Source organism: Labeo rohita, chromosome 17 (assembly GCF_022985175.1).
Source record: "Labeo rohita strain BAU-BD-2019 chromosome 17, IGBB_LRoh.1.0, whole genome shotgun sequence".
In the NCBI taxonomy this organism is placed as follows: domain Eukaryota; kingdom Metazoa; phylum Chordata; class Actinopteri; order Cypriniformes; family Cyprinidae; genus Labeo; species Labeo rohita.
The window spans coordinates 13,845,148-13,867,085 of record NC_066885.1 but is presented as its reverse complement, the minus strand read 5'-3'; the positions used below and the strand labels follow the sequence as shown (position 1 = coordinate 13,867,085).

General features: G+C 35.8%; 3 protein-coding genes across 6 annotated transcripts in view; 1 reads left to right on the top strand and 2 right to left on the bottom strand.

The window, feature by feature from the left end:
• Positions 1 to 237: 237 nt before the first annotated feature.
• On the bottom strand, positions 238 to 11,124 carry nphp1 (nephronophthisis 1). 2 transcript variants are annotated; one of them, XM_051133638.1, is made up of 20 exons: positions 10,904 to 11,124; positions 10,757 to 10,821; positions 10,603 to 10,663; positions 9,262 to 9,380; positions 8,868 to 9,120; positions 8,654 to 8,755; positions 7,216 to 7,301; positions 7,010 to 7,052; positions 6,538 to 6,622; positions 5,945 to 6,042; positions 5,087 to 5,215; positions 4,386 to 4,460; positions 4,085 to 4,195; positions 3,524 to 3,606; positions 3,354 to 3,430; positions 2,247 to 2,349; positions 1,689 to 1,801; positions 1,424 to 1,497; positions 685 to 729; positions 238 to 583 (listed from the first exon to the last, which is right to left on the bottom strand). In XM_051133638.1, exons 1-20 carry the CDS (start codon positions 10,967 to 10,969, stop codon positions 335 to 337), a joined length of 2,037 nt encoding a protein of 678 aa, XP_050989595.1. In that variant the 5' UTR covers positions 10,970 to 11,124; the 3' UTR covers positions 238 to 334. The 2 variants fall into 2 exon arrangements, with proteins under 2 accessions (XP_050989595.1, XP_050989596.1); XM_051133639.1 differs by having other exon boundaries at positions 5,945 to 6,039.
• A 684-nt stretch (positions 11,125 to 11,808) lies between these two features.
• Positions 11,809 to 12,484, bottom strand: LOC127179866 (mitoregulin-like). 2 transcript variants are annotated; one of them, XM_051133643.1, is made up of 2 exons: positions 12,198 to 12,484; positions 11,809 to 12,116 (listed from the first exon to the last, which is right to left on the bottom strand). In XM_051133643.1, exon 1 carries the CDS (start codon positions 12,396 to 12,398, stop codon positions 12,228 to 12,230), a length of 171 nt encoding a protein of 56 aa, XP_050989600.1. In that variant the 5' UTR covers positions 12,399 to 12,484; the 3' UTR covers positions 11,809 to 12,116; positions 12,198 to 12,227. The 2 variants fall into 2 exon arrangements, with proteins under 2 accessions (XP_050989600.1, XP_050989599.1); XM_051133642.1 differs by having other exon boundaries at positions 11,809 to 12,100; positions 12,198 to 12,482.
• A 1,729-nt stretch (positions 12,485 to 14,213) lies between these two features.
• Positions 14,214 to 21,938, top strand: part of ttbk1b (tau tubulin kinase 1b) — a 31,472-nt gene continuing 23,747 nt past the window's right edge. The window contains exons 1-4 of one of the 2 annotated variants that reach the window (XM_051133632.1): positions 14,214 to 14,459; positions 18,139 to 18,233; positions 19,407 to 19,550; positions 21,513 to 21,660. In XM_051133632.1, the coding sequence (XP_050989589.1) occupies positions 19,443 to 19,550; positions 21,513 to 21,660 (256 nt within the window). In that variant the 5' untranslated portion in view covers positions 14,214 to 14,459; positions 18,139 to 18,233; positions 19,407 to 19,442. The remainder of the gene's footprint in view (positions 14,460 to 18,138; positions 18,234 to 19,406; positions 19,551 to 21,512; positions 21,661 to 21,938) is intronic. The other variant, XM_051133633.1, reaches the window with a different exon arrangement.

Below are 21,938 nucleotides of genomic sequence, written 5' to 3'. Positions count from 1 at the left end.
GAGAGGTGTGTACTTAAACCATGTAGTTATAGATTTGTGTGAGAAACAAAATAAGAGAAAGAAAGAGGGAGGAGTTGTATTTAGGAGGTGTGGTTCTTAAAAATAGACCATTATATAAGGTACGGGCGGTTGTGGGATGCTTTACAAATACATGGAAGAAGAAAACAATCACATGGGCAAATACTGTATGTACAGTACGGTTCATCAGCATTGCTTGAATAAGCTTTCTAGGCTGGGTATGGGAGACTAAAAAGTTTTATTTATATGTTCATTATCTAAATACACATTTTTAAAAGACTAAAAAATACACTCTTATTTGGACACTTATTTGGACTCAGGGCTGGGCAGTGCTGATGAGGTCATAGGTCACCTGTGTGATGTCAAAGGCTTGATGAGAACATTGAGGGGACAGCAGAGCCTCCACTGAGGTTTTTTGGGAAGGGCTGTAGATGATACGAGCACGTTGAGATTCCACTCCCTCATCTGCCCAGCAGGGAGCAGGCATTTCAGCAGAGTACAATAATGGAAACACGCTGCCCATATAAACGCTCACAAACATCTGCTTTAACACCTTAATATCCCTCTGAAATACACAGAAACACACATTGCATGTAAACAGGATGAATAAATACATTGAAACAGTACTGAGGCAATCGAGTGACATTAACACACACTCAACTGTACCTTATCAGATCTTCTCAGGTTACTTTCTGATTCCGCCCAAGATTTCTGTAAAATCAGATTTAAGTTAAGTACGTTTAACATCTGCCCCATCTATAACATTATACCTCAATGTACATGATGGTATGTTTTTGCCCTCAGAAATTAATTACTCACCCTCATGTTGTACCAAACCAGTAAGACCTTCAAGATATTTTAGATATTTTAAGATATTTTTGATGAGGCCTTGGGCCTTGAACGTGTCAGCTGCATTGTTGTCTAAGCAGGGTCAGAAAGCTCTCAGATTTCATTAAAAATATCTTAATTTGTGATCCAAAGTTGAACGAGGTCTTATGGATTTGGAACGACATGAGGGCTGAGCAATTAATGGCAGAATTTTCATTTTTGGGTGAACTATCCCTTTAATTTAACTAGACAAAAATAAAAATTCCCTTCGGTTATGTCCTCAAATCAATGTAGAAATAAAATATTTTTAACAATAATTTATTTTATAGTTAAAGAATTAATAATTCATATTAATCTAATGTTTAATCATTTCAAAAATAATCTTATATTTAATAATAATATCAGTTTTAATAACAGTATAATACATTCTAAAAATGCAAAAAATCTTTTGAAGGTAGGGTTCAGGTACAGGGTGGTAACTATACTTATTTTTATATATAGAAACTAAATATTGTTTACTAAATGAGAACATGGTGAGTAAAAATGTGTGTTTTGTGTTTTGTTTGAGCAGTCTCACCCTAAATGCATCCATCAGGTCTGGCTGATCTAGAACCTCAGGGAAAGTGGCTAGAACCGAGCTGCAGATCAGATCTAAGTAGAACACAGAGCCAAGATATTTACATTCTCATTTCCGTTTATGTTTAAACATTTACATTTGCTTTCTTTCATGACCTTTACTAACCAAAACAATTATATTTAGTGTTGTGATACAGATACACATTACATACACATCAAGCACAAAGACAAAACTAGGAAGATCCTATGGAATGTGTGTGTGTTACCTGCATTATACATGGTGACTCTGTCCAATAAAAGAGCATCAGCGAGTATTTGCCTGTATGTTGCCAGGAGATGTAATGTGGACAGACTTCCTACTATAGTGTCTGGAAGCAAACTTATAAAATATAGGGGGAAAAAATGTAGTAACAAAAACACTGTTGGAACCCTACAGCTGACAATAAAAATCTAAGCAACTGTTTAAAAGTTTGGGATCTTTTTTTAAAAAAATATATATTTACATTTAGCAAGGAAGCATTAAATTGATCAAAAATGAGAGCATAACTGTTTTCAACATTAAAAATGATAATTGAGCACCGAATCAGCATATCAGAATGATTTCTGAAGGATCATGTGACACTGAAGACTGGAGTAATGGCTGATGAAAATTCAGCTTTGCCATTACAAGAATAAATTACATTTTAAAATAAATTAAACTAAAAAAGGTCAAATAAATGCAGCCTTGGTGAGCATAAGAGACTTTTCAAAAATATTTTAAAAAATCTTCCTGACCCAAACTTCAAAAAATAGTATACTCTAGTGTAGTGTGTAGGCATTCTTACTTCAGAAGCTCTCTGCTGCGTGTGTTTACTGATTTGAGTTTAACAACAAGTTTAGGGATCTTCCTGGACAGCAACATCTGCTGAAACACACCGGTGGGATATCCTGAGGACAGAACAGAAGAAATCAATTTGTATATATGTGTGTGAGTTTAATCAAATGAAAATTTGATTACATTTCCTTGGTTAAACACACATTAGAAAAAGAAAGAAAGAAAGAAAGACATCAGAAAAAGAAAGAAAGAAAACTATAATTTTACATTAACAATGTAATCAATATTCTATTTATTAAACCCAAGTATGAATTTCATCAAGTTAGTGTTTTTAAGCATTTTACATTTATTCCAAAATAATAACTCAAGGCAGTAATCATTTCAACAATATATATTATTTGTGAACGTATGTTCAGTTATTCTCCCACAGATCATGTTTTCATGCCATTTCATAATTTCTTAACAAAGTGGTTATATCTAAGTGTGTGAGTTGTTCACTTACTTTTTAAAATGAGTCTTCTCATTAATGGCATTATATTGTTCATTCAGACCAGGGTTGCCAGGTTTTCACAACAAACCCCCCCAATTGCTACTCAAAACTAGCATTTTAGGGGCTAAAAATGACGTTATTGGGGTCACTTTAACCCGTGGACATCAAAAACAACCTGTGGCAACAGTGTGGAGTAGTAGCCCAGTTTGGTGGGAAAACAGCAGACTTGGCAACACTGATTCAGACTGATTCGCGAACGTGCGCAAACGCAAGAGGCAAGATTTAACTGCATGAACCAATCATAGCCGATCGTAACCAGTCATATCCAATCATATCATGATAGAGGCACTGCCTCCTCTCACATGACTTTCCACCATTCATTCTCACTTACCGCCCACCAAACTCACTGTATGCTTAGGGGGGTCTGTTAAAACTCAATGGGGAGACAAGAGAGATGCAGACTCCAACTGTAACTTTACCTGCTAGTGTCGCTGTTGGACAAAAATTCTTTCGAAAAACAAGTGTTTACACACTTTTTAATGTTATATTTTGTAGAGACACTGATCCGTTGCCACCACGTAGGAAACGGCCCTGGTGTGTGTGTGTATTTTTGTAAAAGAATGTTACCTCTTTTGGTAGATGTGGTATCCATATCAGTGTCTTTCTCAAATGGCGTGCCACCATGGATAGTGAGCTCTTGTGTCCTGCACACACACGCATATAGTTTGTGAGTAAGTATGTAAGAAAAAATACAATGCATGCATCTGTTATAATCTAATAAGTTAATCAGTGTGTACCGTAGAGCAATGGGGGCTCCGCTTTCATCAAACAGTTTAAGGAACGCCCAGCCACAGCTGAGGTCTCCTCTCTCTCCTGTGGACTGAAAGAGAGCACAAACATTTTTTTCAAAGAACCCTCTTACTCCAGCGGAAGAAGATTTTTACTAGATACTATAATTTTGTTTCCATTATTAGTTCACCCAAAAATGAACATGGTGTCATGATTTACATTTACTGTTGTTGTTATTTTGAGAAATACAATGGACGTCAATGAACTCTATAATTGTTTTCAGTGTTACTCAAAATGTCTTCTTTTGTGTTCTGCAGAAGAATGTAACCCATACAGGTTTGGAATGACTCCAGAGTGAGTAAATCACAGAATTTTTATTTTTGGGTGAGCTACTTTTTTTAATAGAGATCACTGGGTGTGTTTATGGATATATGTGAGAGGGTAATAGATAAGTGATCTTTTGTCTTTCTGAGGTTAGATGAAGGCTGTGCCTTCTTTGATCAGAGTTGGGTGGTACTTTCATATGATTGTTTAAATGATAAGAATTTTTATTGCAAGAAATAGTTCACATTTCTTATGTAGGTTACACCCAGTTCAAACAGAATTCCAAGATCAGGAGATTCAGAATCACAACGCAGGAAACAGTCTCCATCCAGCAGACAGGGCAGCATCCCAGTCATCTGAAATACATGCACAGGGAAAAATACGGATAAACTATTAGATTACTGAAAATGTTGTATTTTTTATTTCACATTTTTTTATTACAAATTATATTATCAGCATCACAATTTGTGAAATGTCTCCAAAGGTCAAAAAATATTTATGTTCTCACCACAGGTGACGTTTTGAGCTTTTAAGTCTTAGTCTTACCCGTGGAGAAAAGCTCCAGGTCTTTGGGCTCTTGGAGTTGTAAGTAGCTCTGACTGTGTGAATGTTACTTAAAACCTGACAAGGAAAATTTGAAAGTAAACTTAACAAGTAAAACAAAGACTGAGAGAAAAAATGGCACCATGTACACTGCATTTGTGTCACACGACACCTGTTTACAGTAAACGTTGAGAAGACAAATCGGTTTTGAATGTGCGTTAGAATTGTTCAGCCGTTTACAATGACTTAAGTGACTCATTCAGAAACGTCAAAGGAAAGGTGAACTGTGCACAATAAACGCTGGGCATTGCACTATAACACTTCACTTAATATCTAACAGTGTGTAGACATAAAATCCAGTGTTGTGAAAGACAAATATAATGTACAGATACCAAGTAATAAAATCATTAAACTGTTCACACTCAGGACTCAAATATGCTGTAGTATTTTACAGTCATGCTTTTGGATTGAAACTGTATTCATTCAAACACCCCAGCTGTTAATCCCATGATGCTTTGTTATTTGTTTTAGGTTGGTTCCACCCTGATTACTGTTCCACATGAGCAACACGTGATGTCAGAATCTAATCAGAAATCATTACTCAAGCTTTTCCACAAAACATTTGTATGCAAATGTCACTTTTACGATCATAAAGGGCATTCACTCTGGTTTTAGGTGCAGCACTGTGTATGTGTATGTGTTACCTGGGTTCCGTTAAATGCACAGAGCCGAACGTGTCTGCTGAGCACCTGTAACCCGACCCCAGGGGGTGGGATCATTCGACAGCTCCACAGGGTCAGGGTTAAACTCACTCTAGATGGGCGTCCGTGAACCTGGACAAATACACACATACATATTCTGTCTTTCTATATATACTACTGGTCAAAAGTTAGGAATAATTGCATTTTTTTATGTTTATGAAAGAAGTCTCAAAGATTTATTTGATACAGTAAAACTGGAAAATTGTGAAATATTATTACAATTTAAAATAACCATTTTCTATTTTAATATATTTTAAATTGTCTGTGATGGCAGTGTTACATTTTCAGCAGTCATTACTCCAGTCTTCAGTGTCACATGATCCTTCAGAAATCATTCTAATATGCTGATTTGCTGCTCAATTACTGTTGGTGCTCAATTATTAATAATGTTAAAAATTAAAAACATTTTTGCTGCTTAATATTTTTATGGATTTTTTTCAATAGAACAGATCTGATTTGAAATCAAAACTTTTTTAATATAATACATATCTTTACTGTCACTTTTGAACAATTGAATGTGTCACTGCTAATTAAAAGGATCACGGTTTCTGTATTAGAATGGTTTCTGAAGGATCATGTGACACTGAAGACTAGACTAGCAGCTGCTGGAAAACTGAAAACATTTTACAATTTTTAATTGTGACTACTAATTGTAATTATACTTCACAATATTATTGTTTTTTATTATGTATCATCAAATAATTGCAGGATTTTAAAGATATATTTATATAAATTATATTTATGTACTTTGTTTTTAAAATCTTAGTAAATGTAGCTAGTGTGTGCTTTGCAGTTTTGTACCTTGCCTGAGTCTGGGTCCATATGAAGATCTTTAAAGGAGAGTTGTGATTGGCTAAGCTTGGGCTGAATGAAGTGACTTGCTCTGTAAGATTTCCCTGCTTGACACAAACACAGGAAGAAAACGTATACAGCACGTATGATAAAAGTGTAAAATATAGTTTTAAAATCTGAATTCTTGTCAGATGTTATAATGTAGAACAAAGCAAACAAACTGCATTCAAGGTAACTAAGCCCTTTAAAGACTGAAAATGGAATTTCATCTATCCACCTTATTTTTGCCGTAAGAGCGGATGTGGGCATTTGTATAGTTTATGGATCTGACTTCCAGTTTCATCCGCGTCCAGCTATTTGTAGCTGTACAAAGCAGCTCATTTTGCTGCATGAAATTGCAAATTGGTGTGTCTTACCATATTAATGTATTATATATACACACTGGTTTGTAGTGCAGACAGTTTTACCGTTTACTGAACATTATTATTCTTTTCGCTATTTCCCAGTAGCGGCTAATGAACAGGAAGTGTTGCCCATAGGCTTACTTCCACATTAAAGAATAAGGTGGATAGGTTTTGAAAAACATAGGGATAAGTAGTGACCTTCCTCTAGCAGTCTGGAGAGAGTAGAGGGTCTGAAGCCTGGTGGGATTGCACCCATCGCTGAAAGTACATCAGTAGCATCTATCTGCAGACACAACACACAAGCATATTTCAGTATGTGTGAGTGCTAGTTAGAAAGTTATGGTAATGTGTATTATAAAACATGTGAATGAGTGTTTTGATTATTAATTGGATAGTTCACACCAAAAATGAAAATTCTGTCACCATTTACTCACCCTTAAGTTGTTTCAAACCTGTATGAGTTTCTTTCTTCTGTTGATACATGTTGGTAAGCATGGATGTGGACAACTATTTGCTTACCAACATTCTTCTGAAAATCTTATTTTGTGTTCAGCAGAAAAATGAAATTCACAAAGGCTTGGAACAACATGAGGGTGAATAAATTATGACAAAATTTTTATTTTTGTGTAAACTATCCTTTTAAGGGTGTAACTGTCTGCATAAAATATACCTCATTAACAGCTTTACGCACTGTGTTCCAGTTGGATGTTTTGCTAGTTGAAAAAGACAATATTTAATAAATTTTAAAATGTTTAATAAAGGCTGCAAATTTGGTTCTGTGTAATTCCTTTTATTTTCAGATAGCACAAACGAGCACAAAACACAACAAAATATAGAAACAATGCTGCTATCTAGTGGACAGAGAGAAAATATCACCTGGACTTGATGTCAGGTTCCTCTTCTTCCTCTTCACTCTCCCCATCATCCTCATTCTCTCTCTCACTATCCTGCGGAGCAGACATCTGAAAACACACAGGTAAAATACATCTGGGACCACAAAACCAGTCTTGAGTAGCACAGGTATATTTGTAGCAATATCCAAGTCAAAATTATTGATTCTTTTTTTATCATTAGGACATTAAGTAATGATCATGTTCCATGATTTTCAAATAGTTGTATCTCGACCAAATATTGTCATATCCTAACAAATACATCATACATCAATGGGAAGCTTATTTATTCAGCTTTCATATGACGTATAAATCTCAATTTCGAAAAATTGACCCTTATGTCTGGTTTTATGGTCCAGGGTCACATTTACACCTGTAATTCATCCATGTTAATGATCTAAATACAAGTCTGAATGCAAATTAGTGCTTAGACTTTTTTTTTTATTTCATTCATTCAAGAGTTTAATTTGCATATTTATAGAAGTGCACAGCCTACACCAATCCCTAACTGCTTTGGAATACAATTTAGACAATGTAAACAAACTATAATATAAAAATACTTTAAATGCATAATGTGAAAATGTCATTTAAAACCATAATACTGTAAAGCACTATTAAAGAAGTACACTACAAAAAAAAAAAAAAATAGTGTTTAACCCTTTAACTGTCCCCATCCCCTCTGTGGGACACCTAAGTTTACTTTACCATATTACAAATAAATCCTAATCTAATCATAACACATATGCTGACATCATGATACATCGTTGGAAAGGTCTAAGACTTCTAAACAGATATTTTAACATATTTTTGTGTTACAAATGTTGTAGGAAAAGTAATAGATTAATATATGTCGAGTGCAACTTAAAAAAAATCTACATCATAACATGAGTTCTGACCTTTGTCACAAAAGACTTTCTTCGTTGCCTTTTTCCCTATCGTTTTAGAAATCATAAGAAATTATATATCAGTTTAAAACTTAAAATCTCAAAATTCATCCTTTTAAAGGCATTTTAAAATCAGACATTGCATTACCATGGAATATGTACATTAAAATCATATTACAAAATGTTATCATTCATGAATTATAAAAATTTAAGTCTGGATAGTGCATTTTTATGTCTGTGTTCAAAAATGTGTTAAAGGATTAAATGAGATTTGTAGTTAAATGTATTTTTTTTTTCTTCAAGCTTTATGTCAAAATTCACTTAGGAAAACCAAAAAAAAAGTTAAACTTGCTTATAGAAAATGCAAAACTGAATTAAAAGAAAAAAAAAATCTAGGGTTTTGTTTAAGCTTTGTTTAAATCGTTTATGGCTGTTCCCTAACAAATCACTTTTTTAAGAGTGTATTTGACTTAAATGTTATCAGATATTTACACTGTGCATGTAAATGGACTCATTGAGTGCCAGTGTTATTATACAGACCTTCAGGAAGGTTTTGGGCACCAGGCCCTTCTGGCCTTTTGAGTTTTGAGCTAGCCACCATCCATCTTTATTCTTAGAGAGAACTTTCAAAACCTCTCCTTTCTGGAAATACACACACACACAAAAAAAAAAAAAAAAAAAAAATAGACAAATAGACTTAATGCAAGAAAATAACCTAAATTCAATAACTAAAATAAAATGTTAAGACAGTTACCTGGATGCTGAGGTCTCCTTCTTCCTCTCCTGTAAATGCACTGAGAGCAATGTAAGAGACAGAACCCTGTTCTGTGGCAGCTGGACTGATATCTGTATCCTCATCACCACTGTCAGCATCATCATCGTCATCATCATCATAATCATCCTGTACTACTTCTTCAGCATCTTCATTCTCAGAGCTCTCGTCTTCTTCATCACTATTTTCCTCCTCGCTCTCTTGTTCTGTCTGGGACGAACTAGGACCAGCCGTCCTACATGGCCAAGAAAAAAATAGTAAATAGTATAGTAAAATAGTAAAGCAGATCTAACAATGGTTTGAATGCATGATAAAGTCTCTGGGATCTGTGCTGGTCAGGTGAGTAAGATTTGTTTGAATGGATAAGGTTACATACTCTTCATGAGGCTGCAGCTGAAGAGCTAGAGACTGTAGACGCTCATGTAAAGTCAACAAACGCTTCTCCTCTTCCCTCTTACACTGGTCATAATTCCCCACTGGAGCCGGCTCATCTGCCTGCGCACATGGAATTCAGCATAAAAATGTACACAAATAGTAGGATCTAACATTATACATTTTATAGCGTTCAGTAAAAGTTAAATAAAAAAAGACACTTTATGTGCAAGATAAATATTTATTTTAGAAATGGCTTTTTAATTAAATAATTACATTTCAAATACATCAGCAGTAATAGCTGAAAATGATGCAGCTACAGCAATGTAACTCAATTTCAGGTATATTATAATACTTTTATTGAAAAACAAAGACACACAATTGATATGTGTGTGTATGTATAAATTCTATACACACACTATTGTCCAAAAGTTTGGGATCAGTAAGATTTTAATGTTTTTTAAAGAAGTCTTTTCTGCTCATCTAGGCTGTGTTTATTTGATTAAACATACAGAAAAATCAGTAATATTGTGAAATATTATTACAATGTAAAATAGTGTATGTACTTTAAAATAGAATTTATTCCTGTGATGCAAAGCTGAATTTGCAGCATCATTACTCCAGTCTTCAATGTCACATGATCTTTCAGAAAACATTCTAATATGCTGACTAAGTATCAATGTTGGAAATAGTTGTGCTGCTTAATTTTTAATGATTATTATTATTTATTTATTTATTTATTTTTTGTGGAACCTGTAATACTCTTTTCAGGATTATTTAATAAAAAAACATTAAAAAGATCAGCACTGGTGTAAAATAGAAATATTTTGTAACAATTTATGCTTCTGTTCAAAGTTTGGAGTTTTCTTTCTCTCTTTGAAAGAAAATGTTACTTTTATTCAGCAAGGATGTGTTATATTGATAAAAAGTAATAGTAAGGACTTACATTGTTAGAAAAGATTTCTATGTTGAATAACTGCTGTTCTCTTAAACCTTTTATTCATCAAAGAATTGTGAAAAAAGTATCACAGCTTCCAAAAATATTAAGCAGCAATTGCAACTGTTTCCAACATTGATAATAAATGAGCATATTAGAATGATTTCTGAAGGATCATGTGACACTGAAGAGTGGAGAAATGGCTGATGAAAATTCAGCTTTGCATCATAGAAATAAATTATATTTTAAAGCATATTAAAATAGAAAACAACTATTTTAAATTGCACTAACATTTCATAATATCCTTTTTTCTGTATTTTGATCAAATAAATGGAACTTTCATGAGCATGAGAGAATTTAAGTGAGATGAAGTGACAACACAAATACACAGACATAAATTAACATTACTTTAGATAATTTCTTCAGAGTCTTCATAATTTCCTCCATTGCGCGCTGTAACTCTTTGCACCTGAAATGCAAACACAAATCATCAAATCACCGCAAAGCACAGTAGAAATCAGACTACGCGCTCAAAAACAAAACCGACGGAAGTCTTCTTTACCTCTCCAAGGTATCTGTCCTGTCTGACGCATCTGGTTTAGCAGCCTGCTGCACCAAAGCATCCACCTGCAGGACAGATAATACTAGGTAGAGATGTAATGTCAAATCGAACGCGCACTAGCAAAAGAACAAACATGATTCAACCAACCTTTCTCTTGATGTCATCCGTCTCTCTCTGGACCGTCTGAAGAGGTCCTCTCCTTTTTGGAGGCATCTTCTAGTCGTCTCCAACACGACGCAACAGAAAATTTGATCATACGTGGTGTTTTGAAAGTGCGGGCTGATGAAACGTCCCAGTCGTGCTCAGATTTAGCAAAACGTAATGTAACGGAGGCGCCATGACAGACGCTTCGAACAGGGTTGCTAAGATACTTTTACGCGACGCTGTTATGACATCATCACTGCGCGCGAAAGCCCATTGAAGTGCAAGTACCTGTGATGTGATTTTTTTTTTTTTTTTTTTTTTTGCGCCATATGATTTTATTCGATAAATTACATATGCATAAAAGAAATTTTGCAAATCCAGACCATGTTTTTAATGTTTTGTTTGGGTCTATTAAATATATTTATTTAAAAAATATATATATATATAAATGCACTATTTGCTAAAATAATCGAAGAGTACGAGTTTAATTTGCTGTCCTTTTTTGTTCATTTCATTTATATATTATATCTCTTAATTCCTGCTATGCGGTTTTGTTATGACTGACGCTGTTTTTGTTTTGGGCTTTGGCTGTTTAATCTGGAACAACAGGTTTGTCTTAAAAGTGCTTCTGTTTAAGTAAATAAATTATGCATACAGAACATTTAAAAACACAAATCTGTGAATTCCAGTTCTAAAAATGTTCTGTATTAAATTCTTGACATGGAAAAGCTATGCAAAACTTTTAAACACAATATGAATATAATAAGATGTTTCAGAACCACATTCCCTGATTTGAGGTTGTCACTCAGTGACACTATTGATCACTTTTCAGCTTTTTTTGTTGGATCAAACGTGAGCTCAATGTCACAACAACGTGCAGATTACTTTTTATATGTATGAGTCAATAGTTAATAAAATATTTGCATTTATTTCAACTGACAGATACAAAGAAAAAGCACAGACGTGGTAATATAATTCATGGCTTGAACAAACATTGAAGCAAAAATCTTATAAATACAACATTCTGCTGAGTGTTTAAAGTCTTTGAGAAAGTTGTATTGCTTTGCTCCAGCCTGTAGATTGTTTCCTTGATCCAAGGTTGAACGCCTGATCACTGTTGATCGCTGGACAGGTGCTGACAGACTCCTTATTCTGTTTGTGAAGTCAGGAATACTATATGAGGCCTTGATGACCGAGACCCTAGAAAGCGAAAGAACTAGTAAACCGGTTATAGCGTCAAAACGAAAGTCATTTATTTTAAGTACAATAATGACATTATGAAAGACACATGTCTCACCAGGTCGGGCTGCATGATATTTTGTATGTGTCATGACAGGTCTAGCTTCTTCTGTGTTTCTGCAAGCTTGTCTTGTAACCTCTTTTTCCGCCAGTCCAAGAACCTTCTTCGCATTCTGTTTGCCTGCCAGCCGGCGATAAAACCTGCCGCAAACGAAACGACTATAGCAACCTGTAACGTCCTCTCCGACACATCGGCCATGTTCACCTCCGTTCGGCCACAGCTTGAATTTGGAAGGAACGCTGCTGTTGGTGGAACCACGAGTGTGAATGGCAGCCGTATCACGTGACTTGGGCGTAACCGGCTGCGCGGCCGTGACGTAAATTTGTAGGCCAACTAAATAAAAACTACATCTACCACATTTATTTACCATATGAATTTACTGGCTTGACAAAAACACAGCTGCTGCAAAACTCATGTTTCAGGTACGACTGTGCGTCATTAATGTTGTCGAATAAAACAGACTTTATAAACCATCATTATAAACCACCTCAAACCCAAATGCTAATTGTTTTTCGGTTCTAGGACTACAATGAAATATTTGTTAATTTAGAGTGTTTAAAAGTTTCATTCCTTCAGTTAGGAAGGGTATGTTTTATCATTAAATTCGTGCAGTGTCTGTGCCTTTAGCTTGTCTGAGAAAAAGAGATAAGGGACATGGCTAGTAGGGTGAACTGCAAAGGAGGGACAGTTTTTGTTATGGAGAACTGATAAAAATGTAATGCATTCATCCTTTGTGTGTTTTTGTAATGTGTAACGCCACAACCCAAAATTGTATTGAAACAATAAAGTAAAGCCAAGTGCCATCAGAAGTTTAACCCATAAGCTACCATATTTGATCATAATAATATGTTTCATTAATTAATTTGTGCTTGCTGAGATCAGAGATGTTGAAGCAGGACCGGATGATTTTAGGCAGAATGATGAAGGACCCCTTATGGCAATTGTTGAAGATTGTTTTTCTCTTACCATTCAAGACCTGAGCTGGGTAGATAACTTGCAAATGTGTTACTGATTTTAAATCACATGAGAAAAATTGTAGTTAGTAACGTAATCCAATACATTACACATTTTAGGAAATATAGATTACTTTTAGATTACTTTTGCCCTAACACGTTTATCACATTGATTTAAATAGGATAGTCTTGTACCATCTTGACATAGAATATAAACAGTAAAAAATATATATTCAATTCATTGTTATTAACAACATGAGGTGCATTACTTCAGAACCAATGAACATGCTGTGATACTTAATTATTAAAATATTTATATTAAAATCTCAGGGGTACTTCAAGTAAATATATTAGGTGAAAGAAGACCAGATGACAAAAAAGTGTGTGAATTTGTGCATTTTAATGTGTTTGAAAGACAAACGCCTTCCAAAGACATGGAAATAGTTAACCTACAGAGTGATAATTCTAATAAACATTAATGTGTTCATCAGTAGTTGATGCAATATTGAAACATTTCTTAAACGTGAAATGATTTGATGACTAACAACCTTTGTGTGAATGTCCACAAAACCTGAAGACTGTTTGAATGTATATACTGTAAGCAGTAGAACTTAGAAAAAAAAAGTAGTTAGGAAAAAATGTAAAAGATTAAAAAGATTTCATAATTAGGGGGAACCAATAAATTATAGATGATTTATCGCTATTATGTAAATATTATGTAATCATGCAATCCATAAAAGATTAACTGTAGTCTAATTACGAGTATTTTAAAATGTAATTTAATCTAATTACAAGTACTTAATCCAGATTACATGTAACCCAGTTCAGTTCAAGAAGCAATCCATCACAAAACTAATTTGTCTTGCCCTTTTGTTAATTTTCTGGAATCTAAATGCCATTTTTAAGCATCACCCTTCGTTAACAAGTTAAACAAGGTGCCTACTAAAATCATTATTTTAATAACATTTATTTATTCTTTAACAACGGTTATTTCTTCTTCGTCTTGTTTATAAGTAGTATTAATAGGACATTTCCGAAGGAATTTCCTCAATGGTGTAAGTCTGCAGATGAGGGGGATTCACGCCTTTCAGGTTGCTACGCAACAGCCGTCTTCTGTCACGCATGTGCGCGGTGCATAGTGGGAGTATCCGAGCGATGCTGAATCAGTGCAGGAGCGGAGGAGCAGAGGAGGCTGAAAATGGTGCAGCATCAACAAGGGAACAAGGCGCAGCGGTCGCGCCAACGGAATTATGCGGCTCTGCTTGAACTCTCACTTTGAGATTTTACTCCGACGACAGAAGAACAGGTTAGTGGACTGTTTTTTGTCCGTCAAGTTATATTTTTAAACAAAGCGCTGCCGTAGCAATCCGCTTGTCCCGTGTATGTTGGCACCTTGTCAATAGTGATGCTGCGCTGGCGCGAGCCGCAGGCTTCCAAATATGATGCGCGTGCAGGTGCCCAACCGGGCACGCGAAAACAAAATCTGTCACGGCCTTGACAAACTATTGAGGCACTTGGGCCGGAGTCAAAAATAGAAACTCACCCATTTTTCTATATATTATTTATGCTTAAAGGAAAATCATGAATAATTTACATTACATGCTACATAATGCAGCTGTACGTCAACAGCTCACGTGGCCTATCAGTGGGAGTTGTAGTTTCTTAAAGGTGACTATGTCCAATGCCGTTTGTATCTATTGTCTCATGGATGAACGACATATCCCAAAGTGCTTTTCGCTCTAGGCTCGAGCAGGGGAATGTTCTGCTGATTGTTAGGCTTTGCCCCAATGGACGGTGATCAAACGATATTTTTGGGGCGGGGCTTAGCATTCAGGGCTACTCATTGGAGCACAGCGTGTTTGGGTGGGGTCCGTTCCGACGGATCCTTTGGCACTGCGGAGAAAGCTGAAGATGTCAGGAGACTGGGCCCACGCAGCCCTGAGCTCCTGACATTTAGTTAAGTCAGAATAATGAAGCGCTCTCAGCAAATGCTTTATGTAATCAGAATCTCATTATCATTTTGTTAAAGTGTACGAGTTTTCCCAGCAAACAGGTGAAGAGCCTGCTGCACCATGCGACTGAGGTTTATCCTTTGGTCCCTGCACTTGATCTAATAAAGTCAGGTTTATATTTTTTTGTGTTTTTATACTCTAATAGACAATACATGTCGTTTTAATGTACAATACTGTAAAACATGGTTGTTTTTTTAAACAAATACTATGCTTTATATCTTCTAATTTACATTGGAAATGTGTATTACAGGTGCTGGTCAACGAATTAGAATAATTTGAAATAGTGCAATCATTAAATTCTTTGAATGCATTGTTTGTGCAGAAAGAAAATCAGGTGTTCACCGCACCTGTCCTACTCGTTAGAGTAATCACAGAACTCGTTACCTGTAAACAATTTGCTCAGCTGACCTTTCCAAAAGGCCCATTTAGGCCATTTAACTGTGAGATTGTTGTTTCATTGAATTAGAATAAAGGAGAAACCGTTTCATTGAATTAGAATAATTTTTATTATAATTAGAATCATCACTTTCTCAGTATTTTGTGGCTGCCCCCTTGGCTTGTATGACTGCCTTAAGTCTCCGCGGCATCGATTTGACCAGCTTGTCGCAAGTTTCCGCACTCACAGCTTCCCAGGCAGTGGCGATGTTCTGCTTCAGTTGGTCCAGCGTAGTCGGCTTTCTGTCGCGAATTTTCCGCTTGACGATGGCCCAAAGGTTTTCAATGACATTGAGGTCAGGCGAGTTGGCCGGCCATGGCAAAACTTCAAGCTGTTTTCTAGTGAACCAATCTTTGGTCGACTTTGCTGCATGAGCCGGTGCAAGATCCTGTTGAAATATGAAGTCTTCTTCGCTGAACTGTTCCTCAACAGTCGGAATCAGGAACGTTTCCAGAACATCTTGATATACGGCAGCATTGACAGTCTTCTTGAGGAAGCAGAGTTTCCCTACACCCCGAGCGGACATGCATCCCCAGACCATAATGCTCTGGGGAAACTTGACGGATCTTTTCACGCACTCGTGGTTGTAGGTTTCGCCACCACGACGCCAGACACGAGGACCTTGGTCACCGAAGGAGATGCAGAAGCGTGATTCGTCACTGAAGACCACTTTCTGCCAGTCTTCAGCAGTCCACTCGCCGTGTTGTTTGGCCCACTTCAGCCGTTTCTGCATTTGTTTCTTGTTCAGCATCGGTTTTACTGCTGGAACGCGAGATTTGAAGCCGAGTTCGCGCAGACGACGGTAAGTGGTTGATCTGGAGATGTCAGCGCCGGTCTGCTTGTTCCACAAGTAGGTGAGCTCAGAAGTGGACTTGAACCGGTTGCTGACTGCGATCTTTCTCAGCTGCTTGTTGTCGCGAGCAGAAGTTTTTCGGACGCCGGAACAGTTGGTGCGCTTGCTGCAGTTTTTCTTGAGAGCTTTGCAGACGGAAGACTGGCTGATGCCGAGCTGCTCAGCAATTTTAGTTTGCCTCAAGCCTTGTTGGCGAAGGGCTTGAATTTGAGCCACTATTCCGGTTGAGAGGTCGTGCTGCTTACCCATGATTGATTTTACTACTTAGAAACTCTACTCAACCCTGACTTTATACTGCACAGTGAACACTCTTCACAGAAAACAAAAATTCTAGCATTTATTCTAATTCAATGAAACGGTTTCTCCTTTATTCTAATTCAATGAAACAACAATCTCACAGTTAAATGGCCTAAATGGGCCTTTTGGAAAGGTCAGCTGAGCAAATTGTTTACAGGTAACGAGTTCTGTGATTACTCTAACGAGTAGGACAGGTGCGGTGAACACCTGATTTTCTTTCTGCACAAACAATGCATTCAAAGAATTTAATGATTGCACTATTTCAAATTATTCTAATTCGTTGACCAGCACCTGTACATAAAACAAGGTTACATTCTTGCAATAACATATTGTTAAATTTGCGTTTTTATTAGTGAAAAGTAAAAATCAACTTGTAAAGTAATGGACAAATAGGCATTTCCAGTACTCCTTGAATGAATGTAACATTTGTTTGTAATTTATTTTAAAAGTTAGCCTATTTTGTAATCAAAATGTTTTATTGTGCTTTTTTGTTACTTAATTCGTAGTACTTTGATGTTTATTGTAAACATTATATGATGTAGTGACAGTAGTTTTTACTGTACATTTGACCCCCTAAGTTTGTTAAGAGTTTGGGTGGGGGCCCTGGATCTCAAAAGGGTGAAACGTCTCTAGTAATGGAAAATACAATGATTATTTTGCACATTCAATTAAAACATTACATTTGATAATGAATCAGTGTGCAGTTTGTAGTAAAAACGCATGAGAACAGAGAAAAGTAGATTCAAGAAGCATGGTGCAAAGAGCTTTACAATTTCACAATAATATGTGACCCTGGGCCACAAAAGTAAGTAGCATGGGTATATTTGTAGCAGTAGCCAACAATGCATTGTATGGGTCAAAAGTATCGATTTTTCTTTTATGCCAAAAATCATGAGGATATTAAGTAAAGATCAGGTTCCATGAAGATATTTAGTAAATTTCCTGCTGTCAATAAATCAAAACTTAATTTTTGCTTAGTAATATGCATCACTAATAACTCCAACATTTGGAGAACTCTAAAGGTGATTTTCTCAATATTTAGATTTTTTTGCAGATTTTCAAATGGTTGCATCTCGGCCAAATATTGTCTAACAAACCATACATCAATGGTTTATTTATTTAGCTTATTTATTCAGCTGTATGAATCTCAATTTCAAAAACTGACCGTTATGACTGGTTTTGTGGACGAGGGTCACATATACATTCTTTGTATAAATATTTAATCTTATCTGTTTTAAAGTATTATCCTGTTACCATACACACATTTTTAGCAATCACATTTCAACGTTTTCCATTGTATTCTAAAATAGGGGGAAAAATAGTTCTGATGGTTTATGGCATAATTATGAATGCTGAGATACCTTCCTAAGGCTGTCCCTTTTTTTAGGGTGTAGAATGAGAGGAGGTATTCCCTGCAATCTCCTGAAATATCTATGTGTCTCTGCATCCACTTTCTCAGATGAAGGTGACAGAAGTTTTAAGGTGAGAGTCTTTTAATGTGTGTAATCAGTTTTATTAATGAGTTAGACCCATTTATAACCCATCACGTTCCTTAGAGAGCTGATTCATTTTAGAAGGTGAGAGTGATTGTGCTTTATAATGGTAAACAGAAAGAAATGTTTCTTTTAAGGATTTAACTTAAGCACACACAGAGCCTGCAAATGTAGACACACTCATGTGAAAAATAATCTGGTGCGTTTCCATTTTACTGAGGTTGATAAGTGACTGTAACATTATGAGAGCATGCTTAAGGGTGTAGTCTACTTCTGTCAGGCAAGGACTCTGTGTCTGACTGACTCTTGTGGATACCTGATACTCTGCAGACATTACAGAAATCTCAGAGGCTTTACTTCCTTTTCAGGGTCTTTGAATAATTTTAAGACAATCAATGATTTATGATTGTTTTCAGAATTCTGTGTTTCTGTAAACAGTCCGTTCAACAATGGTCTAAGACTGTTGAAATAAATTAATGTAATTTCAACCACATTTTTGCAGTGGATGCCTTTGTATGATCTGAAAATGGGATCATTGATTATGCAAAACAGCCCAGCCCTGGATAATGACTTCCAGAAAAACATATGTCAGTTCCTTCTGAAGTCTGTATTGTATTCCTTATTGTGATGGACACAATGCTGTTTTTGTTGTCAGTTTTTCACTTGTCTTGTCTTGTGTTGGGTTTGTGGAGCTTAAATACTTTCTAATTACTGTATTTTTTTTTCAAGTGTTTTTTTTTTTTTTTTTTTTTTTCCTGAATGTTCATTATTAATTTAATGGGTGCCTGTTTTTGAAGTCTTAGAATATGTAAATGTTCCAGCAAAACATGTTTGAAAATCTGGGATTTAAAACTATATTTAAACCTGAAAATACCCAGAAAGTTTAAGATAAAAAACCATAGAAAAGTCATTATTTAAATAATAATTATATTTAAGAATATGAACAATATTTAATATAATTTCATGATAACTAATGGTAACTAATTAAATATAAGCCAAAGGATAGCATTACAAATACAGCATTCTTAAACTTATGTTATTTTTCAGTTATATTTTTTCTTAAAATATTCACTCAAATTATAATCTGATCCCACTGTGCAAGGTATAAAAATTCAATATTTTAGCATGCAGGTTTAGCATTTGTGTGCACACTGTGTTGCAGGTAAATGGCAGGGTTTGGTAAAGTGCTGGCCAGCCGATGCAGTGCGTAGGGCCCGGTGTCCAAGGTGACGAAAACATGAACGGGGCGGGGGAGCAGGTCGACATCCTGCCCTCCAACTGCTTGGTAAAAGACCGTTGGAAAGTGGTAAGTGCGTCTATATTTAGGTGGGAGTGTGTTTGTGAAATAAAGATGCCAAAATTGTCTGTTGCCTTTGCAGTCTCATCACACAGGACAAAATGGTCCACGTATGACAACAGATGCTCTTAAATCAACTCAGTCTGGCTTCCCTCCAAAATGCGCCCAAACCACTTGGTTGTGAGCCAGTTCATAGCATTTCTTCTACAAGCAGATGTCCTTAGAAATGATCTGTGGCTGTTGTACTGTAATAATATCTTTGATGGGGATTGTAGCTGTCCTTAAAACAGAGTCTGACTCATCTGGCTTAAACTTAATTCTTTCATAACTCATGTGATAAAGCATGTTTAAGCCAAGATTAATCAATATGCTTAGTTCATGATGCTAGAACTGAATTGCATGGAATTTAATTAAATCTTTCATGTTAAGTTATATGCTTTGTGATTAGAGCAGCTAAAGTACCTCAGCCAATCTAATTACATCATACAATTTATTGCACGTCAAACAAATCTAGCCAGAAAATCTACAAAAGCTAGCTTAGCTGATGTATTTGTCCTGTTTAGCTACTGGACTCTCTCAGATCTTATTTATGATGTACAGTATGCTGTTAAGGGGTTAGTTCACACAAAAATGAAAATTATGACATTAATTACTCACCGTCATGTTGTTCCAAACCGGTAAGACCTTCGTTCATCTTCAAAACACAAATTAAGATATTTTTGATGAAATCCGAGAGCTTTCTGCCCCTGCATAGACAGCAGCGCAACTACCACATTCAAGGCACAGAATAAGGACATCGTTTAAATAGTCCTTGTGACATCAGTAGTTCAACCGTAATGTTATGAACCCACAAGAATACTTTTTGTGCACAAAAACAACAAAAATAATGACTTTATTCAACAGTTTGTCAGCGTTCTGACATAGAACGTCCATCTTTCTTAGTTAATCATCTGTATATTTTGGTTCAGTAAGGCTGGGCAAAAAATTGCAAGTCATCCTCTCTGTTGAAATCTGTTTTTTGTTGGACAAATCATTATTTTTGCATTCTATGTGCACAATAAGTATTCTCATAGCTTTATAACATTAAGGTTGACTATTTTTAGACTATTTTAACCATGTCCTTACTACCTTTCTGGGCATTGAACTCGTCAGCTGCGTTGCTGTCAATGCAGGGTCAGAAATCTCTCGGATTTCATCAAAAATATCTTAATTTGTGTTCTGAAGATGAACGAAGGTCTTACAGGTTTGGAACAACATGAGTTATTGAATAATTATTGACAGAATTTTCATTTTTGGGTGAACTATTCCTTTATTTGTATTAGTTGGCATCTATGTTTCCATGAATAGCTTTCTATTGCACAGAAAATTATTTAGATTGACAAAAGGTTCTTTAGATTATTAAAGGGTTAGTTCACCCAAAAATGAAAATTCTGTCATTAATTAGTCACCCTCATGTTTTTCCAAAACCATAAGTCCTTCATAAGATCTTCAGAACACAATTTTTTTTTATGAAATCCGAGCGCTCTCTGACCCTCCATAGACAGCAGGGGTCCTTCCATAATCAAGGTCCAGAAACATTGAAAGGACCCTTGCAGTCTATGGAGGGTCAGAGAGCTCTCGGATTTCATAAATAATATGTTAATTTGTGTTCCGAAGATAAACTATGGTCTTGTGGGTTTGGAGTGACATGAGGGTGAGTAATTAATGACACAACCATCCCTTTAAACTGTTCTTCACACTAAGAAAAAATGCTTCTTTTTAGACCTGATTACTGAAAGGTTCTTAGGAGATTCTAAAAAAAAGTTCTTCTATGCCATCGCTGTGAAAACCCTCTTTTGGAACCTTCAGAACCATTTTAAACAACATATATTGTGCAAAACCAGCTTTGAGTCAAAAGCGTGTGGAATAGATGACACACAGGTTAAATCAATGCTCTGTCATGACTGACCTTGCTATTGTTTGTGTATTCAGCTGAAGAAGATTGGGGGTGGAGGGTTCGGAGAGATCTATGAGGCCTATGATCTGTTGACACGAGAGAATGTGGCTCTTAAGGTGGAGTCCGCCCAACAGCCAAAACAAGTGCTAAAGATGGAGGTTGCTGTGCTAAAGAAACTACAAGGTGAGGAAATGGAGAGAATGCAGATATATTTTGCATACTTTATCATTTTTACATTTCGATTTAAACATTATGTGGTTGTTTCTAAAGCTACTGGCTGGTGTTCAAGATTTTGCACTATGCACTAGTCAAAGTTTATTTTTACTTGCATATGTCACTTGACCAGTTAGAACAGCTGTTTTCAATATTGATAATAATTATAAAAAATGGTTTCTGGGGCACAAATATCTATATTAGAAAGATTTCTGAAAGGTCATGTGACACTGAAGATTGGAGTAATG